This window comes from Eumetopias jubatus, unplaced genomic scaffold, assembly GCF_037043125.1.
Source record: "Eumetopias jubatus isolate StellerSeaLion01/CBP00866 unplaced genomic scaffold, mEumJub1_p1.0 scaffold_17, whole genome shotgun sequence".
Lineage (NCBI taxonomy): Eukaryota > Metazoa > Chordata > Mammalia > Carnivora > Otariidae > Eumetopias > Eumetopias jubatus.
In genome coordinates, this window is record NW_028274823.1 from 18,887,580 (window position 1) to 18,909,129 (window position 21,550).

Consider the following 21,550-nt stretch of genomic DNA (forward strand, 5'->3'; position numbering starts at 1 on the left):
CATCAGTACAGATTTGTTTGAATGTTCCAGAATTTTCCTGGTTTTCACCTTCATCCCCAAACCATTTACATATCACAGGTGGCAGTGTGTTTCAACATGCTACTGCAGTTTTCGGCCAGGATGTTAGTTATGTCACATGATCTTCACTTACTGTATTTCTACCAGTATTGCTGGAAGTTTCCTCCGGTGTATTGTACTCCATGGCCTTTGTAAGGGACTCTTTGTGACTTTGTTCTAACATGGATTTTAAAGTATAATACGCTGATTGGGCTCTACTCAAAAAAACACCACACCTGCATCCGTAACCCTACTGGTGAACACCCACATGTCTGTTTACTTAAAGCCAGGATACGGTTTTATGTGCCTTGACTGCCTTTTGGGGTCTAGGACACAGGTCAGGGCTGGTGGCAGAAATATCTTCTTGTTTTGGTTTGTCTTTAATTTCAACTTTCTCTCTAGGTTTTCAAAGAGACCAAACAAAAGAGAGTGTCTGTTTTAGAACTCAGCAGCACGTTTCTACCTCAGTGCAACCGGCAGAAACTCCTCGAGTACATTCTGAGTTTTGTGGTGCTGTAGGTTACTCCTGGCACCTCTGGCAAGTGGAGGGCATCGGACGAGTCCCTCGTAGGCTCCAGCCTCTGGCTTGAGAGCTGAAGGTGCCGGCATGTGGGCAGGTTTGGCCTGTCCTGCTGTGACGTGCTGGAAGACAAGTGCCTTCCCCTCCACGGGGCTGTGCTAACCCCTACTCCGAGATGACACTGCAGCCTTCGTGTGACGCTTGGGGGCCCCCCGGCTTCCGCTTGCAATTCATCGTCAGTAGATGACACAATGAAATCTCAGAAAGTTATTCTGGAGTTTATTAAAGATTTCCCTTTTAAGTATAACCGTTAAGGACTAAATTACTGTGATGGGCACAAAAATGTAGATTCATTTTAGAACCGAATCTTATATAGTATTCTTAATACTGTCGGATAATTTGTCGGTATATTTTCTGATTAATGGTTAATGCTTCCTTTAAACGTAATTGAGTCATCCGTTCACTGTTTTGTTTTTTTCAGTTTTACCTTTGTCAATAGTAGCTAAATTTTAAAGCGGACACCTTTCATCCCAAAGTGCTTTACAAATGAATGGGCTGATCTATATCACACCCAGGTATCACTGTGCTGTCCTTTGAGGTCAGATTTAGAAAGTGTTTGAAGAGCTACATGAAAACACAATATTAGTTTAGGTCAGAAATAGAGCTACAATGTGATCAAAAAGTCAACATCAGGAGGTAAATTTGGCCGGCAAAATTCAAGGTAAACTTGGCCAGAACACTGACTTTGAACTTTTGCTCATATAAAAAAGTGCCATTGAGTTTTAAATGACCAGCAAGTATTTAGGAACGACTCCTGTTTTATGTCTGTACCCCTTCCCACCCCTCAGGTGGCACCTGCCTCTCCCAGGTACAGCTGTTTCTTGGAGATTCTCCAACCAAACAGCAACTGTCCTAACTTGATTCGCTTGGCCTGATAGACTGTGTGAGCGGAAAGTGCTGTGGCTGGAGGCTGCTGACCCAGGGCTCTCATGCACTGTGTACAGGTTGTGCACTGCACTCAGTCCACATGACTGGTGCCCGCTCGAGTTGTGTGGTGTACAACCCGTGTGCCATATATGTGGGAGCCCTATGGACTGCTCAGGGGTTGGAGGCAGTTACGGATTTTTAGCTGTGAGGAAAAACCATGGTTTTTAACAAATATGTATGGGTTATATGCCTAAACCCTGATGTCACATAGTGGCAAATTATTATGGAAAAATTTTCATAACGGGTAGGTGCCTTCTTAGGAGGAGGGAGCATAACTGTTCATTGTGATAATTATGGTGTGATTTCATAAAGATCATGTGATATTAAAATATTTTCTAACAGCTTGTTCCTTCTCTCCATGGTATTATGGAATTAGGAATTTTTCCTGATGAATATTGCATATAGACTTTGAATTTGAAAGTACTGAGAATTCAGTTTGTACCTTTATAAGCTTGGATTTGAAACACTAATGGTAGCCCATGAATATCCTGTGTGTGTCGGGAGAAGGAAGGGGACTGATGGGTACTTCACGTCGTATGAAAGATCTCGTTTGAAACTCATAGCAATAATGCTGTGCTGTTGTGAGCTTTTTCCAGTCTTCTCAAATTCCATGCTTAAGATCTCTCTCTTCTCTATAGGAATTCATGTACCCTTAAGCCATTGTCAGTGTTGTCGCGGCTCCAGCGTGGACAGGGTCTCCACGTGGTAGCACTCCTTGCACTGACGGGGACGGAGGAACAATTCTTCTGTTGGCCAGAGCCCTGCACGTGGGGGACACCCAGGGAGACTTCGTTATCCCCGTGGGTGTTCCTTCTCCAGGCGGGCGGTCACTGCACTAGTCTTGCTCATTCTCCCTCCCAATTAGAGATCAAGGATTGCCCGAGCACTCTCTCAAGTTACCTGGGAAGTCAAGGTTGGGACTGCCCTGCCCGTGGCTTCCACTAAGCGCTGCTGCCGAGTCAGCCTGAGCAGGGCACAGTGGCTGCCCTGGCTTCATCTTCCTTTCCGGTTGTTTTCTAGAAATATCATCAGATGCTTTGGGGAATGCAATGTATGATTTGCTAGCTCTCCCGCAACTTAACTCACTGTGAGAATAAATATGCATGCTTTTTGTAATTAACTGGTGCTTTGAAAACCTTTTTTACGGAAGAAGAATCTCAACCAAAGTTATGCTCATCCAGACAAGCTGACCCGGGGTTAATTTTAGCACAACTCATTCTTCAGTGCCTCATTACTGAAAAACAAACATACATCATCACAGTAAGGCTTCCAGATAGCACTGTTTTTGCTTAAAGATTTATTCTCACTGTTTTCCAAAAGTGAATGGCTTCCATGTAAGATGATACAAACTAGGTGCTTGTAAATAATTTATTACAGTTTACTGCATTTCTCTAAAACTGAAATGCATGCCCTCCAGGGGAAGACTGTGAGTCAAATTAAAAAACAAAATCCAATAATGAGCAATATGAATCTGCACGCTTTCCAACTGAGAATATCCTAAGTGATTTCAGAAAAGAGGAAGGATTTTTTGCTCCCTTAATTTCAAGAAAAGCAAAGGGAAGGAACTTGCGTGAGACGCATAGAACTAGTAGTAACAGGGAAAGTACTCCCAGGTCTTCCTTCTCAGATCTGTTCAGTCTCTCGAAGTCACGAGGATGAGTGGAGAAAATACATCAGGGATTGCCGTGAATGTAAACTCAGATTGTGGAACTTCTAGGCACCTGAAGGGGAAAAGCATTTCCCACGGTTCTCCGAGAATGCAATCTCTGCGCTGTGAGATGTTCACAGGTGTTTTGTAGAAGATGTGTCGCTGGTACGATAAATGTGTACGTGGATCCTCTTTTTTAGAAACTCAACAGTGCACTCTGGCATGGCGTGGGCTCAGGGCGTGCCAGTCCCAAGCCTGTTTAACCCAGCATTTCCAAACTGTTGTCACCCCAGGACCTCTGTCCCCCTTGGTATCCCTATGAGCCTCTCACTAGTATGCCATGGAAAACATTTTGGGAAACACTACATTAGGTAGTTTTTTAAGGGGACAAAACAATATGAGATGGCACGGAGGCAGAACTTGCATGCATTTTGTACAATCACCTGTTACAGTTAGTGGATGTATGCCCCCCTCCCCCGCCCCCCGCCCCCCGCGACGATAAGCACAGAAAACTCATATAGTCATATAGGCGGTCAGGTCTCTTTGATGGAGAGATCAGCCGTCCATGATCCTGGGTTTTTCCCTGAAAGTAATAAAATTAACACAAGGATTAACTGGGGTAAATAATTTAAGGTTTTAATTCAGATCTAGAAGAAAGTACTGCACAACTGAATGCAGATTTTTATCCACAGATAGTTCTAGTGTTTAGAAATGGTAAGACCTATCATTGAAGTTTATAAGACTTAATTTGGATGTAAATCTGTTTTTTAAAACACTCTTTTTAGGAACTTGAGACTTGGCGTCTGGCGTTCTAGCTTAATACAAACTAATGATTGCATTTGAAAGAATTTTGACTTTATTTCTAAACATCTAAAGCTCTGAAATGCCTTGATGGAAGGTGTTATTTTCCTGTTGTACAAAGAAATGTTAAATTGTTGTAAAAAGAATTACTATAAAGTACTGTGAAATAATACTGCGTGATTTTGTGAGCGAAACTTTTTTGGAAATGTTGATTGATTTTTATGCCTGTTAATGTATTGTAAGAAGCACAGAAGTGTAGTTTTGTTTTAATAAATCAAAAAATGAATATATTCTTGATGTCTTGCATTTGTAGTTAAAAGTTCCTGACATAATTCGTTAGACAAACAATTGTTCTTGTTTGACTTTACATGGAACTTTATTAAAATGCTTATAGGAAATAATCTTACATAAATGCATGAGCTTGCAGTGCATGGTTTTATTACTGATCCATAGCTCTCCAAATTTGATCAAGCATTTGGTCTCCTTAGTAAATATTCACATTACAGAGATATACTTTGAGTTTCTGTCAAGATTCCTTTAAACTTGGTGCTTCTGTCCTATTTTTATGTACTGAAGTGTTAGGTTTTCCCCACCGGTTCATAATAGTCGCCCAAAAAATATTAGTTGACTTTTTTGACAAGTAAGGCAAGTATTTCTTACAGCACTATTTTCTGTGGATCCTTTGAAATCACATAAATGCAGCCTTCTCAAGAAGAGTGTGCCCTCTGGAAAGGGAGCGAACAGGTGCCTGGCCATGCTGTCCATGTCCTTTGGGTACGTGGCATGGCTGTGAACCTGACATTCAAGACCACCCCATCTGTTCTCCACCACACCCTCTATCTGAACTTTGTACTTTTCCCCCTCTGGTTTGCTCTGGAAGATCGTTGCCAGGACTGTGTCCTTGCCCTCTGGTGCATTCATTTCTTTCTTTTTAGCAACTCTTGCTGCGGCCAAATGTGACCTTCCCTTTATCAAACAAAATTCCATTTTTTACAACCACTCACTCACTCTAAGTGGTGTTCCTTTTGAAGGCTAATCTCTTAATGTTCAGTTCTACCCACTCATTTCAGGCCTGTTTATTCCCTTTTTTAACAACTGGCAGTCTGCTCTACACACACATCTAGTAAAATTCTTATGTCCCTCCTTGGCAAATAGAAAGGCGTTTTCCTGGTTCTTGTCCACAGTCCTTGCGACGTCCATACCGCAGCCTGGCCTCTCAGTGAGATGCTGCTTCTGCCCTTCTAGCTTCCCTGGCCCTCTGGTCTTCTGTCTCCTTCAGAACTCCACCTTCTCCAGCTCTTACTTGCCTCCCACCCCTTATCAGATGGTCCTGATATTGTTGCTGGAGCCTCTGAGTTAAAAAAATCAATTTTGTCTGAAATCTATTTTTATAGGAAGGAACCCAGTTTTCATGTGCCAGTGCAACAAACGATGTGATCATGTACACTGGCTTGCTGGGCCCTTTTCTCTCTCATCAGCGGCCAGTTCATGCCTTCTGGCCTGGGAGACAGCGGCTATGAAAGCATCAGTTCTAGATGCTCCTTCCAGGAGCCAGAGGGCAATCCGTTGTTGGAAGAAGATTGACCGTGCTCATCCGAGTTAAGCAGGGACGAGGTCTCAAAGCAAAGCTTTGATGAGGACCACTGGGTAATGTTTAACCATGCGGGCCGTGCGCATCTGAGTCAGCCTTTGATGTCAGGCTCATTGCTGTGCCCACATCAAGGAAGGGGTATGTCAAAACAAGGCAGGGTTGCACCTGTCAGTGGCCTTGGTACTAGGGCCAAAGCTACTTCTGGCAGGGAGTGATGAGAATAAGTGCACAAGTTCAATTTCTAGCCTTCTGGGAAAACGTCTTGCCATCTTCCCATTGCATGTCAGTTGAAGATTAGAAAGAAAAGAATCCATACAGAGCCCCTCAAACACCTTTTAAAGTCCTTAACTCACATAGCCAAGATAGAGAACTTCGTAGAAGTGACATGCCTGCATAAGGCAAGAGCAGATGTAGATAACCTTTCCCCTTGCTTCCTTTTGGGTTCTTTATTGGTGGGCTGATCCTATACCTAGACCCCCATTTGCCTGCCATGGTTCCTTTGCTTACACAGAGTTGAGCAGGAAGAGAGCCTCTGAGGTTGAAGATGGCTAAAATTGGCTGCCATTTATTGTGTATCTGTCATGGTGCAGAGCCAGAACTCAGCAGTGATTGCCATAGGTGTCGGAGGAGGTTATCCAGAGAACGTGACCCCCCCGTCGACCCGCAGCCTGGACCAGGGCAATGGGAGGCGCCTCACCCCGCCCCCGTACATTTCGCCTGGGATGTACATTTCACCTACTATTTCTGCCCTAGCAGACATTTCAAGGAGGTAGTGCTGAGAGAGGAAGGAGTTGTTCAGATCATCTGGAGGGCTCCTGTGAGGGAACCCAGTGAAGGTCTCTCAGTGAACTTTTAAGATTCCGGTGTGGAGATCTGTTTGTCTTGCCACTGCCCAGGGCAAGCCTCATAAGTAAGTTCCCTTGCTTGTTTAAGGCTGCCACCTACCCATCTGGAGTGGTCTGCCTCTTTCTTTGGTGTCTCTTTGCCCTTAGTGTACAAAGGCCAGTTTGTGAAGGATCATAAGATAGTATTTTTAGTATCCTGTGTGTCAAGCACCATGCTGGTCACTTGGTGGTGGTCCTCAAGACCCTCAGAGGAAACTGAGGCAAGGTCATGTTGCTAGCGGGCTTGTGATCCTCAGCATTGTGTTTTATAAGCACTCAGGGAAGGCACTCAGCCTCCCTGGTGGGTCCACGTCTGGAAGAGGGAACGGATAACATTGACCCAGAATCTGCAGGTGGCGTTTATTTGGGAGGTGTTTTGAGTGGCAGGCAGGCTTTGGTTGGGCTCACGCCGAAGTCTTCCACTGTGTTCAGTGGGTTGGACAAGTCACTGTCTCTCTTATGGAGGGAAGAGGTTAGGTTCCACTCTGTCCTCCCCCGGGGCAGCCTGTGGTCCTGGCCCCTCCGTCTGGGGTCAGGAGATCTCCCCTCCCCTACAAAGCACCGAATAAATCACTTCTAAATCTGCGCTCCTGGGACAGTAATGGTATCCACAGGGTCAGAGCTACGTAATGCTCTAAGACTCAAAACAGCAAGTCATTTTTTAATGGAAAGTTAGCTTCTATCTCTGGGTTCTGAAGTTTTACAGAATCTGCTTTGTAGGAGCCTTCCAGCCTCATTAACTTTTCCCCACTGACGTTCCCGCTCACTGTAGGCACAAAGCAGGCAAATTAATTTGGAAAGAATGTCTCAGATGGGCAGTGGAACACAACCATTGTTTTTGATCAGGACGAAACTTAATTTTTATTGGCAACAACCTTCCATTGAGATCATTCCCAATGAAAATCCATTGTGCTCTCTAATCCATTGTACCGGGGACATCAGCGTAAATGGTGTGTCCATGGTTGCTGTTTTAATTCAATTTTATTAACAACAAAATCTTGCCAGTGCCCAGGAAACAGTTTTACATAAATTAAGGTGAAATGTACAAGTTGAAAGAGTACTTGTCAGAAAGGGCGTTCAGATCTCATGACACTGGAAGGGGCCAGAATGGGACAGACATCGAATTTCTGCAGACACAGGTTTCTGTAGCAGAGATGACCCTCAAGCGCAAAAAGACGCACCAGGAACCAGACAAATTCCCCGAAAAGATGTGAGGAAATCAGCTTTAAAAATTACAGAATAGGGGCACCTGGGTGGCTGAGTTGTTGGGTGTCTGCCTTTGGCTCGGGTCATGATCCCGGGGTCCTGGGATTGAGACCCGCGTCGGGCTCCCTGCTCTGCGGGAAGCCTGCTTCTCCCTCTCCCACTCCCCCTGCTTGTGTTCCCTCTCTCTGTGTGGCTCTCTCTGTCAAATAAATAAATAAAATCTTTAAAAAAAATAGAAATAAATAAGAATTATAGAATAATTTGAAGGGATGAGATGCTTGGCTATGTGTAAAGTAACCCCCTGGCAAGGTCTTTAGTGATACAAAGTTCAGCAAGTCTGCAAACTAGAGTCAGTAACTTGTTTCTACCCATCAGGGCAAACACTTGATTTCTCCCATTTGTAAATTACAGCAGCGAGCCGAGCCCCATGCCTATCATGGGGAACAGAGATGGGCCAGTGGGCTGGCTATGCTTTGCAAGTATAATTCATTCTCCCAGGGCCATGGAACTCGGTCTTCTGGAAGCAGAGTTCTTGCAGGAGATTCTGTAGGACTCTGTCTATACCCTCTTGGCCACCTGGGGGTCACTCAAGAATGTTCCAGCACCCCTTGTCTGCCTGGATCTCCCTGCTGAGGGCAGTCTCTGCCTGAGAAGCATGAGGGGCCCACAGAGCAAGCCAGAAGTGCTGGAGTGTTAACATCCCAAGAGTGACCCTCAACCAAGGAGGGGTGGGAACCAGACGATAAATAGATGGCTTTTTTGCCCCTCATTGGAACAATTCAGAGGACCCCCAGTGAGATTAAGATCCACCGGCCATGGCAGTGACCCACTCATTATACTTTTTTCTTGGCTTTCCCTCTGCTGTGTCTCCCTTTGCCTGTCCCTTACTGGTGCTTCCTGGCACCAGCTCACACATACATGACTTGTAGATAAATTCTTGTTTCAGAAGCTGCTTTTAGGGGAACCCAAACTAAGACAGCCGTCATGACTACTCGTTGGCTAGATGCTGAGCTGCAAAGCGATGTTAAGAGTGTTTCCAGAGACTGCTAAGTTGGACTCACCAATGCACTGTCATGCCAGCTAGCAGAACAATTAGAGAGGGAGAGAACCTGACTTTTCTAATTCCTAGTTTGCGATCCATGTTCAAAGATGGTGATGAGGAATGATCTATAAACATTGCCCTGCATCTTTTGCTGGTTGTCAGTGGGAAAGATCAACATGGTGCTTGGAGAGATCAGCATTCAGGTGGTAAATGTTCAGGGAGTGTTATTGTTATCAGTTGCCAACACGGACAGGGTTTAATAGGCGGGGGAATAAGATACAAAGTGTAAAGTGAGCAGCTCCCTGTCTCCTAGGAGACACGGGACTTTTCCCAAGAAAAGTTACCTGGAGGCAAATACAGAACCTGCTGTGGGAGATGTGGGGCGAAGGACTTGGCGGGGAGGGTGCATGGCAGAGTCAGTCTTCAGTAGGGTCTGGAAGGCAGGGTGAGAATCAGGCAGTGGGAATAGGAATCCTTGCAGAACCCCACTCGGTAAATAAATTTCACAGAACTATTAAGTTGCGCATGGGTCACCTGTGGGCTTCATTCAGCCCAAAGACCTGCCTCCTTCTGCTTAACTGTGAAATGCAAAACAAATGGAGTCAATGTGCAAGCTGTCAAAAAGATTTCTAAATTCTAAAATTCTAACTTTTGTTAAGATTCCTAGAAGATCTGGCAACAGTGGGTCTGCATTCCACCTGGAACAATGGGTTCAGATGAGGCCTGTGGCTTTTAGTTTGTTACAGTCCCCTCCCCCGCCCCCACCTGATTGTTCCCGGGCACTGAGGCCAAGGGTCAGAGGTCACTGAATCCGCTTGCTTGCAGTTTTTAATTTTTTTCCCCCAAATACTGAGCAATGTCTCTAAATGCATGTCTTTACTTAAAATGACAAAAAGGAAAGCCATCTGAGTGTGCGGATGGGAAAGGTATTTTTTTTTTAGGCGAGAATAAAATGGTACATATTGAGCACGAACTAATTGCTGGTCGCTGAGCTAACAGCTTTCCAGGCACGCCAGCCACTCCCCATTTTACAGATGAAGAAGTGGAGGCAGAACGTCTTGGGGAAAACCCTCAAGTTTCTTTAAAGGAAGCATGACCAGCCTAGCGTTGGAACCTTTGCTCTTTCCACCAAGCCCCGGGGCTGCCTTGACCTTGAGCTTCTTCCCGAGTGCTTGAATTTCATGATCTGGGTTTGGTAAGTCCCCACAGTCACCACATTCAGGGGTGGGTTAGGGGTGAGGGTAGTGGGGGAGAGAGTCCGGGGACACACCGGAAGTGGGTCTTATGGTCACCCCTATGACTTGAAGCCCGCCTCCCAGGACCCACAGGCCTCCCAGTCCTGCCTCGGGACTCACGCCCGCCCACCCCGGGACAGAGAGATGTTTCAGGAGGGGATGTGAGGGCTGGCGTTGAGTGTGACGGATGGGCGAGTCCCAAGCCTGGATGAGGAAAAGCAGGCCATGACCAGGAAGTCATGGGTGACTTCCGTGTTCACAGCTTTCTTCAGGTACAGAGCCCTGAACCGCTAACATAGTTTTGAACAGGTAAGGTCCCGTGCAGGAGTCTTGGGGCTTCTGGGTTAACTGTCTTCCTGACTTGACTGCTGCTGATGTGTCCATAGCTTTGTGATTCAGCCAATGCCTAGAATCTGCCCAGGCTCCCTGGCTTCAAGTCGCAGCTCCCTCCTGACCAGCCCAGGGACCTCCCAGCTGTTTCTTGATTACCCGCCTCCACCCACAGGGGATACAAGGAAATAAGGAATGTTCGGGAAGCATTTAGCGCCAAGCCTGGCACATAGGAAATGCTTTATAAATGTTAGCTCTGTCAAGGCTCTGTCCCTTTCCAGATGACTCAGAAACTTTCCCCAGGACCCTCTGGTTTTTCTACTTCCATCTGCCCGCTCTCTCTTAGCCAGAGATCTCCGGAACACTCTGGCAAAAGCTATGCCAGCCACGTGACAGGGCAGCATGGTCAGGAACAGTGCTTTGTGCTTCCCTAGCGGAGGTCGTGAAGCCTCCGACGCCAGATGGCCCCAGTCTGGTCCCACCTGTACGGGGAGGCAGGGTGTGGCCACGCCGGCTCCGTCCACTAGGTGGCGCGAGCGCCCCACCGGGGGCTCCTGGACTCGCCCAGACCGCAGGACTAGAAGGTGCGCTTCCGCGGGGCGGGGATTTGAGAAGCTCCTTCTGCTCCTCAGCAGCCGTGGCCACAGATGAGACCTCAACATGGATCCTCCAAGGGGAGGAAAGGGAAGAGAAGAGAGCGCAGTGGGGAGGGGTGAGATAGAAAGGGCAGCAGTGGGTGTGGTTCCTGCGGCCCTAGGTCCCCTGTCTGCTGTCCCTGTGGAACAAGGATGCCGATGGGTGAGGCCCCAGGGAGCCCTGTCACCTCTGCCTTGGGCTTATGTCTGTGGCTGTGTCTCGGCCCATCCCCTGTGTTAGTTCAGGCTCTGGCCACTCTGTCACGCTCTTCGGTCCCCCTGCCCCCTGTCCCTTCTGCCTTGCTGTCCGTCTTCTGTGAGCCTTTCGGCTCCTCCCAGAGCCCTCCAAGACCACGTCCCCTCTCCTTGCCCTCACTGCTCCCTGTAGTCAAGCCCAACCACTCGGGAGACTTCCTTAGACACGCCCTCCCCTGCAGCCTTGTCACCACCTCTGCACGTTCAAATCTTCTCTTTTCCCCCCTGGGTCACCTGCAAGTGATTGCTCCTTCTTCTGAACCCTCGTTGCATCTCTCCTATGGCACTGGACACCTTCATCCATTCCACTGAGCCCCTACTGTGTGCAGCAAGGTGCTGAGCCGTGGTGAACAGCACGGACATCTCGGCCCTCGTGGAGCTTGCCTTCCAGGTGCTGAGCTCGGCCTCAGGGGAGTGAACATGAGTGTAAATGAAGCACAGATGAGGATGAATGAAGCCAAAGCGGTGCTGGGGTGCTGCGAGAGAGCATAACTGGGATGTGGACCGGGGGTCTTCTCTGAGCAAGTTGACGGTTAGGCTGAGAGTCTGAAGGGGGGCTCTGGAGTGGGCTGCTTCTGCCTACGGGGCAGCACGAGTGGGGCTAGGACAGGAAGGTGCCCGCTGTAGAGAAGCTAGGAGAAGGCTGGAACCCAGCACCGAAGGGAAATCAAAGCTCAAGCCCTTTAAAGGGCACTGTTGCCACTTGCTGTGCCGTGGCCTGGCAGGGAAGGGGAAGAAAGGAGAGCACGATGCACGGAAGTTGATGGTGTCCAGGACACGGTGGGAGGAGCTGGGCGGGTGGGCCCACTGGGGTATGTGCTAGAGATTGACAGACAACTCTCCCCTATCACAAAGGGATGGGGTCTTGGGTCAGGTTGAATACCAACGCCAATGGCTTGGGCTGGGGTGGAGGGGTTCTGAGGCCCTGTGTCGTCTGAGAAGCCAAGGGTGACACGATGGAGCAGCCAGCTCCCGGGTTGGGCGCAGGAGGGGCAGAGTGACCTGGACAGTCGATCTGAGGTTTGATTCATAGACTCAGAACTTCCAGAGGGCAGGAACTGTTCTTGATTAATTGTTGTGTTCCAAAAAGCATTTCCTGGGGTGGACTCCCTTGGGCAAAACAAGCATCAGGATTTGATACTGCCAACGGGGCTGGAGCAGGGTCCGCTCCGCTGCCTGCCCCTGGCTGTGTGAGGAATGCTTGCTGTGCATGGAGACAGTGAGGGGCCAGGCTGGGCAGGCTCTTTTCCCCTTTGCTCTGTGCCCACGGGGCTCTAAGCCCACTGGGCCCTCACCGCTATTGCTTAAGCAGCGAGCTCCAGATCCCTCGTATTCTCCCTTTGGTGGTCCCGCCTGCCTGCTTCTAGACTTCTGGAAAGTGGAGCGCTTTAGGAGTTCCGTGGTCCAGATGGCCTTGCCGAAGGGGACAGTGGGTGCCTCCCACACACCCAGAAACACATCCCTGATGCCTGAATCAGATCCGAACTTCAATCCTAACAAAGATTCTACCGGCTGTAAACTGCCTTCCTCCCGAGAAGGAGAAGGCTGCCCTGTTAGGTCTTGTTTACAGTGTCAATTTCGCACCTTACTAAAGCTGAGATCCACAGAGCAAGCTGGGGGTGGGAGGGAGGATGTGTCACTTTGCGCCTGGGATCTGCGGGAAGATGGCAAACGCTGAGGAGGGGCGTAGGGAGGGACAGGAAGCCGGAACGGTGCACAGTTTTGCTCCGGCCCTGCCCCTCTGGGAACGTGAGCCATCCTCCCCGCCCCGCAGGGAAGAAGCTCCAGAAGCCGGAGACGGAGGCGCGGTGGAGGAGGACCGTCTGCACTTCCGCCGCTAGAGGGTGCCAGCACCCTTCAGTGCGGCCGGCAGGTGCCAGCGCCCGGCTTGGCTGGAAGGGCCGTTGATAGTGGGCGAGGTTTGGGGTGTCTCCGGGACCTCAGGATGGACATACTGTAGTGCCTGGAACTGCTCTCTGGCATCCCCTTCACCCCCTCCTCTGCTCCGGTGCTCACACGTGGCCGCTGCTTCCTTGGGCTTCTTGCCGACCTGCCCTGGCCCCACTATTGGCCATGTGAGCCCTAGAGTGGGGACCCCAGGCCAAAGCCCCCCACCCCGGTGGTGAACATTAGAAAGGCTCCCCGAGTTGGCCCCAGTGTGTGTGGTCGGGTCGGCCCGTCCGGGATCCTGTGGGTGCCTCCAGCCCCCTCCCTACAGGGTGACTTTCCTGGGGCAGCACCCGTCTTTGGCCCATCTGTCCCTCTCCGCGCTTCAGGCCGAGCTGGGTGCTGCACTCAGTAGGAGCTCATCGGATGCGCTAGAGCCGCGTGCCTCCTGGGGGCCGGCTCCCGGCGCGCTGCTGGCTGGGGTGGTGGCAAGGCCTTGGCAGGCAATGAGTGGGCGGGAAGGCGGTGTGGCCGGAGCTCAGCCCCTCCTGCCGGGGGAGGCTCAGAAGCCGCGGGGGTGCTGGGGACCCTGAGTGAGGGAGGAGGGCCCAGCAGGGAGGAGGGGGAGGTGGGACCACACACCTGGAGGAAGGGGAGGAGGAAGAGGAGGGAGCGGAGGGCATTGAGCCACTCTTGGAAGCACGGAGGAGGATTCAGACGGGCAGGGAGGATCTCTACCATGAGAAGGTTTGGCCAGGTGGCCACCGCGGCTTGCCACTGTTCGAGAACCAACCCATGGAGCTCGTTGGTTCTGCTTCCCACTTCCAAAGCCATTTCCTCCAGGCTGCTCTGGGCCAGGGAACCAAGGGTTGGGGGGGGAATGTTTTCCTTATTCTGCCCTGGCCTTTAACCATCGGGCCAGGCACTCCTCTGTCCCCCCCCCCCCCGGGGGGGTCCACGGAAGTCTTGACAGCTGTGGGCACAGGTGTCATGTTTCAACTGGCGTGGCTCTTGCCACCAGCGTCTCTGAACATGGCCAACCTGGGGGTGGGGCTGCATAAAATTCTTGGACCCCCCGCCCGACAATGTGGGCTGTGGGCAGGCCAGGCAGGCTGCATTTTCTTCTCCCAGGGGGATACAGCTTCTACCCTGGCAGGCCCCTGCTTCTGTGCTAACCTCCAGCAGCCATTTCTCGGGTCTGAAGATAAACCCTCACTGTGTATAGGGCTTGTCTGAAATGTTACTATATTTGATTTTAAATGTCATTGGTGGATGATTGTCAACATCAAGAGAGCCTTAGCGAAGGATGGACATTGTCCAGAGGCCGAGGACTCCTGTAGAGTCTGTGTGGAACACGAGGGAGTCTAATGAAGGGAAGGCCAGTGGGTAGGAGATGGCAGCCATGCTTCTGAAGGCCAGTATGGATGGAGGAGGTGCGTTATCTATGCAGGTTCACCAGAAACCAGGAGGCGGTGGGTCACGGCCAGATTTCTATTCATTCTGCATTGCAATGTGACGGTAAGTGTGACTTTTTTGGAGGAGAGGCTCAGAGAGGTTTAGATTCTTGCCCAGGGCCACACAGCAAAGCAGAGACCAAGCAAGGCTCAGGAGGCAGATTTCTGCCTCTAGATCTTCAGAGTTCTTTCTTCAAAATATTTATCTACTTGGTCAAATAATCTTCACCGCGTGCTTACTGCATGCTAGGTGCTGAGGACAGCTTGGGGTCTGCTGGGCGATGCAGGCAAGTTGACAGGCTATTACCACATAAGGATGATGGGTACACAATATGACAAGCCCAGGCAGGGTGTTAGGGTGGCTCAGAGGAGGGACTCACCTTGGCTGAGTTGGGGGGCAAGCAAGACTTCTTAGAGGAAGTGAAAAGTAGTTGAGCTCTGATGGAAGAGAATCCAGTAATGTGATACCCCACTGAGAATGTCCCAGGAGAAACAGAGAGTAAACACTAACAAAGGGACAAATAAGTAGCCGAAGTCCCTGACATGTTGGAGCTTTCTAGACTCTAGTCCCTGGGAGCAGGAATCCGTACCCCAAGGTGACTGGCTCTGGGGGGGAGCCAGGAGTGGCCAGAGGCCCCCAGCCGGTCAGTGGCGGGGCTGGGAGTCTACTGGCCAGAGGCCTCTTGCTTTCCTTTTTTAAAAAATTCCTGGAGAGAAGAGTGTAACAAAGCCCCACGCTTGCCTCAGCTGGTTTCAGCAATTGCCGACTTCGGGCCAATTCTGCTGTGTCTGTTTCCTCCCTGCCTCCCCCACCTCTGGATTATTTCAAAGCAAATCCCTGACATCGGATCATTTTATCCATAAATATTTCAGTAGGCAGCTCTAAGGGATAATGAAACTTTAAAAAACATAATCACAATAGCATTATCACACCTAAAAACAGCAGTTGTTCTAGTCGGTGTTCAACGTTCAATTGCCTCAAATTTTTTTTTTTTTTTTTAATAGTTGATTTGTTCAAGTCAGGATCCCAGCAAGAGCCACACACTGCAAGCAGTTAGGTCTTTTAAGTTTCTTTTGAGCTGGATTTTTTTCCTCTCTCCTTTCCCTGCCCACCTTGCAATGTGTTTGTTAAGACAGCTGGTGCATTGTTCCGTGGTTTCCCACACCTGCTGTTGGCATCCTCAGGGTCCTGGATAACCTGTTCCTCTGTCCGCTGTATTTCCTGTAGTCTGGAAGTGCAGACCTTGGATCTGGAGGCTGGACCCCATCCAGGTGCAATTTTTGTATCTCTGGCATTCTTTTTTTTTTTTTTTTTAAAGATTTTATTTATTTATTTGACAGATAGAGACACAGTGAGAGAGGGAACACAAGCAGGGGGAGTGGGAGAGGGAGAAGCAGGCTCCCCACTGAGCAGGGAGCCCGACGCGGGACTCGATCCCGGGACCCCGGGATCATGACCTGAGCTGAAGGCAGACGCTCAACGACTGAGCCACCCAGGCGCCCTGTATCTCTGGCATTCTTAAGCACAAAATCAAAAGGCAGCCTGCTGAGCAACGTGTGTGTGTGTGTGTGTGTGTGTTTGCCCGTGTGTGCACACACATGTGCATATGCCTGCGGGCTACTTTCTTCCCCCTTTGGCCCCTTCCCAGCAGCCACTGCTTTCCACTGTTCACAGGCTCCTCTCAAGGTTGCAAAACTCCTTCAAGGCTACTTGCCAAACAAAGAGAAGGCCAGGAAACCATAAAAGTATCTCCTTCGTCGAAGTCAGTCCCCAGGATGCTGCCGCAAAAAAGCCTTCTTCAGCGGGGACACAATTCTTTGTGATGTCTGTACATGAGTTTCCTCCAGCTGCCTCCTTCTGTTGCTCATCTTTTGACTTAGGGTCTTGAGGATCCAAGACCTTCTCCCTTCTCCTCCCGCTCCCTCCCGTCATTCTGTGCCAGCTCAATGCCACAGCTGAGAAGTCAGATGTGAACCTCTGGTTCTGGCCCCGAAGGTCCTGGGGGCCGAAGTGACAGCAGTCACCCCAACGAATGCCCAGAGTGCCCTGGAAACAGGAGGAGGGCTGGGGGAAGGTCAGGGAGCACGGTCTGCTCTCTGCCTCTCCTGCGGGGTGGGAAGCCCCACGCAAGCCAGAGACGGAGTGTGGAGGTGACAGTGCTAGTGGAGAAAGAGGCCGCAAGCTCGCCTTCTAGGATTCCTGTCCTGGCGGCGGACCTGTGTGCTCTGAGAGCCATCCACCGACACACGGGGTTTGGGGAGAAAATACCCGTAGGGAAGACGGTGTCATTTCATACCCTCACAGTGTGTCTGGCTCCATGGCCAGACGACGGGAAGGCATTTTTGACCCTTCTCCTTTGTCCTGCACATCCCATACATGGCCAACGGTGTCAACTCAACCTCCAACACAGAGTTAGGGTTTGTCCCCTTGTCTCCATCTCCTCCAGCCCAGCCCCCACCTCCATCCCCTCCCCATGGCTCCTCAGACCCTTACTTACCTTCCTTCTGACCCTAATCCAGCCCTCACACAGCAGCCAGTCATAGTTTTGGAAACACAGAGGCTGTTCTACCCACCCGCTGCCTAAAAATCCTGTGGTGGGTGGACTAGTTTCCCCAAAACTCCTGTCTACCCGGGACCTCAAAATGGGACTTTATTTGGAAGTACATTCTTTGCATGTGTGATTAAAATGAGGTCCTACTGGATGAAGGTGGGCCTTAAGCCCAGTGACTGGTGTCCTTATAAGAAGAGAGGACACAGAGAAGACCATGCGAAGACGGGCAGATTGGAGTGAGGCACACAAGTTGAGGAGGGCCCAGGATGGCTGGCAACCCCTAGAAGCTAAGAGAAAGCATGAAAGGATTCTTCCCTAGAGCCTTCAGAGGGAGCATGGCCCTGCCAACGCCTCGAGGTTGGATCGTACCTGCCGGAACGGTGAGAGAATAAATGTGAGTTGTTTTAAGCCACTCAGTTGGTGGTACTTTGTGATGGCAGCCCCAGAAAATGATACAAACCCTTAATAAATTCGAAACTGTACGGAGAATAAGGTGGCCCGTCATGTCCTGCCGCCCCTCCTGTGCTCTGGCCACGCCCCCTTTTCCACCTGTCCTCCTGATCATCCCACAGGCTTCCCTTCAAATGCCGATTCCCAGAGTGGCCCCCCTGAGCCGGGGCTCATCAGCATTAGGGACCTGTCAGTCTCTCTCATGTTCCGTTGTAACTTCCTTCATGGCACTTATTCCAAGTTGTAATTTTAAACAGGCTGTGACTTCGTCCCCTTACCAGCTCAACAGGCACACGTGTCTTTTTGTCCTGTATCCCTAGCTCTTCACACTGGTGCCCTGTAGGTGCTTTGTCAATATTTGCCGAGTAAATAAACCCCACATACACATGTGAAGATGTTTCATGGGGTGAGGCTGGGCAGAGGGAGGCATGGGGAGGAGGGGAGGTCAGAAATGACCCAATCCACGGTCCCTGGGTAGGACATGTTGATGCAGGCGGGTCAGGACCAGCTAGCTCTGTTTCCCTGTGACCTTGGGGTGCCACGTGCTTGCCACTAGGAGCTGGGTTCCTCAGTTCTGCTCGCCCGGGAGGCGTGCCCTGTGTCTGAGCAGGAAGGGCCTTTCGGGCTCTCTGTGCCGTGATGTATGGGTCCCAGACAGAGGGCAAGTGATCCTGATTTACACGAGCCACAGACCCTTTGGGGCAGCGGCGTGGTGAATGACATCACCCGACAGAGGAGATTTATGGCACGGGCAAGACGCCAGAGCCTCCAGGAGCAGCTGTGCCAAGTCCAAGTTTACAGATGGGCCTGCCGAGGCCGTGACTTGCTCCGGGTCAAACATGGGCATCCTCCCTCGGGGCAGGGCAGGGCAGGGCTGGAATCCAGGGGTCCTTGGACTCTTTGGACTCCCCTGAGGCCTTACCTCATAAAAACAGTCAAAACCAAGCAGATAACATCCCCCACACCCACCCCCGGGCTCCCTGGGTGGCTGGCATTTAAATCACTTGATCTGGCCCAGCTTTTACTGAAGGATAATAAAGGTGACAGTTCTGTTTTATTTAAAAGTTAAGCTTCTGAAAACTTCCTAGTTTTCAGGACGGAGCCAATGCTGAGAGGTCAGAGCTGTCCTTCAGGTGCCCCTGCCTCTGCCTTCGCTGGCCTTTTGATTCCTTGATGTCAGGGAACCGGAGCCAGATGGAAGGTGGAGGGGGGCCGAGTGTGGCCCGCACCGAGGCGGCCTGCGACCGCCCTCACCTGTCCTGATTTCTGATGAGACTGCCCACCCCATCCACGTAGGGCCTCCCAACCTGGCTTTTTGCTGGGCTCGCAGTGGTGCCTCATGAAGGCGGATGGATGCAAGGAACAGCCAGGGATGGCTTGAGAACCCCCGCTCAGATGACCCTTCCTGTGATTCGCCCCATCCCCTGCATCATCGACTTCCTCACCGATGACACGTGGCCTCTCAGGGCTAAGACGGCCTGGGAGCCCAACTTCACCCCGCTGCTCAGGTCAGAATCCTCTTCATCATTCTCGACTCTTTCCTTTGCTCCCCGGCACAAGCCCTCCAGCTGCAAGAGCCGTGGGCTTGACATCTACAGTGTGTCTCCTCTCCATTGCCATGGTCACCACCTCAGCACAGCCCACCCCTGCCACCCAGATCCCGAGAGACTCCTTTCCCCTTTCCCCGGGGCCCTGCTGCCACCCTGGTCTCGCCTATAGCTCCCGATTCCCCCAGCGACTGTATCAGAGGTGATGCTTATAAGATGCAACACACTCAAATCATGGGAACTCTCCGCTTAAAGCTGTCCATGGCTTTCTGTGGCACTTGGAGTAAGATTCTGACTCCTCGGATGGCCCACAGGGAGGGTCTGCCCATGCAGGGACCGCACCCCACCCCCGCCGGTGCTCACAGCCCCATTAGCACCCCACCAGCACTGCCCACTCGTCCCACAGCCTGCCCCGGCCCTGGGTTCCCTCTGCTGGGGGGCTTTCTCCTCTTGCTCCTTACCCTTCTAGCCTTAGCTTAGGGACGCGCCCTCTACTCCCCGCCCCCTACGGCAACATGCGCAGGGGTCACCAAGCTGCGTGGGCTTTCATAAATGAGGCTTTATTGGAACACAGCCACACCTGTTCCGTCACCTTGGGGTCATAGGGGCAGAGCCAAGAGGTTGAGACACAGGCTGTGTGGTCCGCAAGGCAGAAAATACTTAACCATCTGGTCCTTTTTTGAAAAAAACAAACAAACAAAACCCCCAAAAAACAACTTGTTGACTCCTGTTCCAGCTCAGTCTTTTGTTTGCTTTTTTATTGTCATTTTTCACATACAAGAATCAATTTACATAATTTCATGTTCCCCTTTGTTTTGGCCTATCTTCCCATAAAAGCGGGACTTCCCTGAGCGTAAGGGCATTACATGAGAGAGGTGACACCTGTATGCCCAGTCTGAGCATGGGGATGGGCATACACGAGGCATTCAATTATTATTTGACCAAAACAAAAAAGAATTAAGGCATTATCCAGTATCTTTTAGGATTAATCAAGTAGTTAATGACTGGTCAGGTTAGTAATTCTGAATCATGTTGAGCCTACTTGCTCTAAACACACGTACATGCCCCCTGGGTGGGACAGATGAGTGTTGAGTGTGTATTAATGTCACTCTTACTCACAACAGTCACACCTGAGCACAGACTCTTCTATTTCTCTCCCAACCCGATTGGGCCTCCTGGATAATCTTCGGGAATGAATTGTTTACAAAGGGTAAAAAAATGGATAAAACATTTCCCTTGCCAGGAGCAAACAGGCTGGAGGGTAGACAATGGGCTGGTTTTTGGAAGAAGGAAGCTGAGCCCGGGATCATGTTCTGGTCTTGAGGCCATGAACTTGTTATGAATGGCCTCAGTTTCTTCGGAAGTTGGTAGATTATAAATTATAGCTAACTATGAGACCCTGCTTTCTCTGGGCCATAGTGTCTTCATCTGGAAAACGGTTTCTCAAGAGCACAGATTACTATTTAATTTCCTGGGGCTCTGTTAGCGTCAGTTTCCCCGTGTGTGACCAGGTTATTTTGACTCCTAGCCAGACCCACTGGATTAAAGGGAGGGTGGATTTTCTCCCATATCTCATATTCTTTTTTTTTTTTTTTTTTAAGATTTTATTTATTTGAGAGAGAGAGAGACAGAGCACTAGCAGGGAGGAGAGGCAGAGGGCGACGGAGAAGCAGACTCCCCGCTGAGCAGGGAGCCCGACTGGGACTCAATCCCAGGATTGATAGGATCATATTTAAAAAAAAAAATATATTACCTGATTGTTATTTCTTTTTCCTTCTTGTCTTTTCCTTCCATCCATCAGTGCGAGTCCTGTCTTTCTCCATAGGCCTCCCTGTGAGAGCAGAAAGGAGAAGGGAAAACTCTCTCTTCCTGGCTTTTGAATTTCGAAAGCCCAGAAGGGCCTCATATCGGAGGAAACCAGACACCTGAGATTAAGACCTTCTTCCCATCCCTGTCTCTGACCAGAAAAAGACGCTCAGGGCTGCAGGCAGGGAGGCAACTTGGAGGGGGGTGCAGGGAAGGAGTGGACATGGAGAGACCCCACCAGGGCATGGCTTCCTGCTCCCCAGGCTGAGCATCCTTGCCGGATGTCTGTCTTCCACAGACGGAGCAGGACCTCAGGGGAAAATGGCATCCTAATGAGTCTTGAATGAAGAGCTCCCTGATTGCCTCAGTTTATCCCCAACCTAAAAGAAAAAGTAGCAGATTATTCCAGAAGGGTCATGAGGCCAACAGGGGCCTCAGGGGCAGGAATGGGGATGAGAGCAGTGACGACCTGCAAGGGCCGATGACATGAACACCCTTCTCCCCTCCCCCCACCGCAGCATTCCATGGGCCTTCCTGAAACTTCTGTGCAACTTCACAGCAAAAGGAGGGTGGGCCTGCATTAGCTGGTGTCATCCCACTGCCCTAATCAGACATAAAAGAGCAGTTTCACCCCTGGCTGATACAAATTTGAGGTTGGGCTTG

General features: G+C 50.4%; 1 protein-coding gene across 2 annotated transcripts in view; it reads left to right on the forward strand.

Annotated features, from left to right (window-relative positions):
- GPAM (glycerol-3-phosphate acyltransferase, mitochondrial) overlaps positions 1 to 4,183 on the forward strand; it is a 35,205-nt gene extending 31,022 nt beyond the window's left edge. For both annotated transcript variants that reach the window (XM_088019794.1, XM_028092002.1), the window contains one exon: positions 460 to 4,183. In XM_088019794.1, the coding sequence (XP_087875920.1) occupies positions 460 to 576 (117 nt within the window). In that variant the 3' untranslated portion in view covers positions 577 to 4,183. The remainder of the gene's footprint in view (positions 1 to 459) is intronic.
- Positions 4,184 to 21,550: the final 17,367 nt, after the last annotated feature.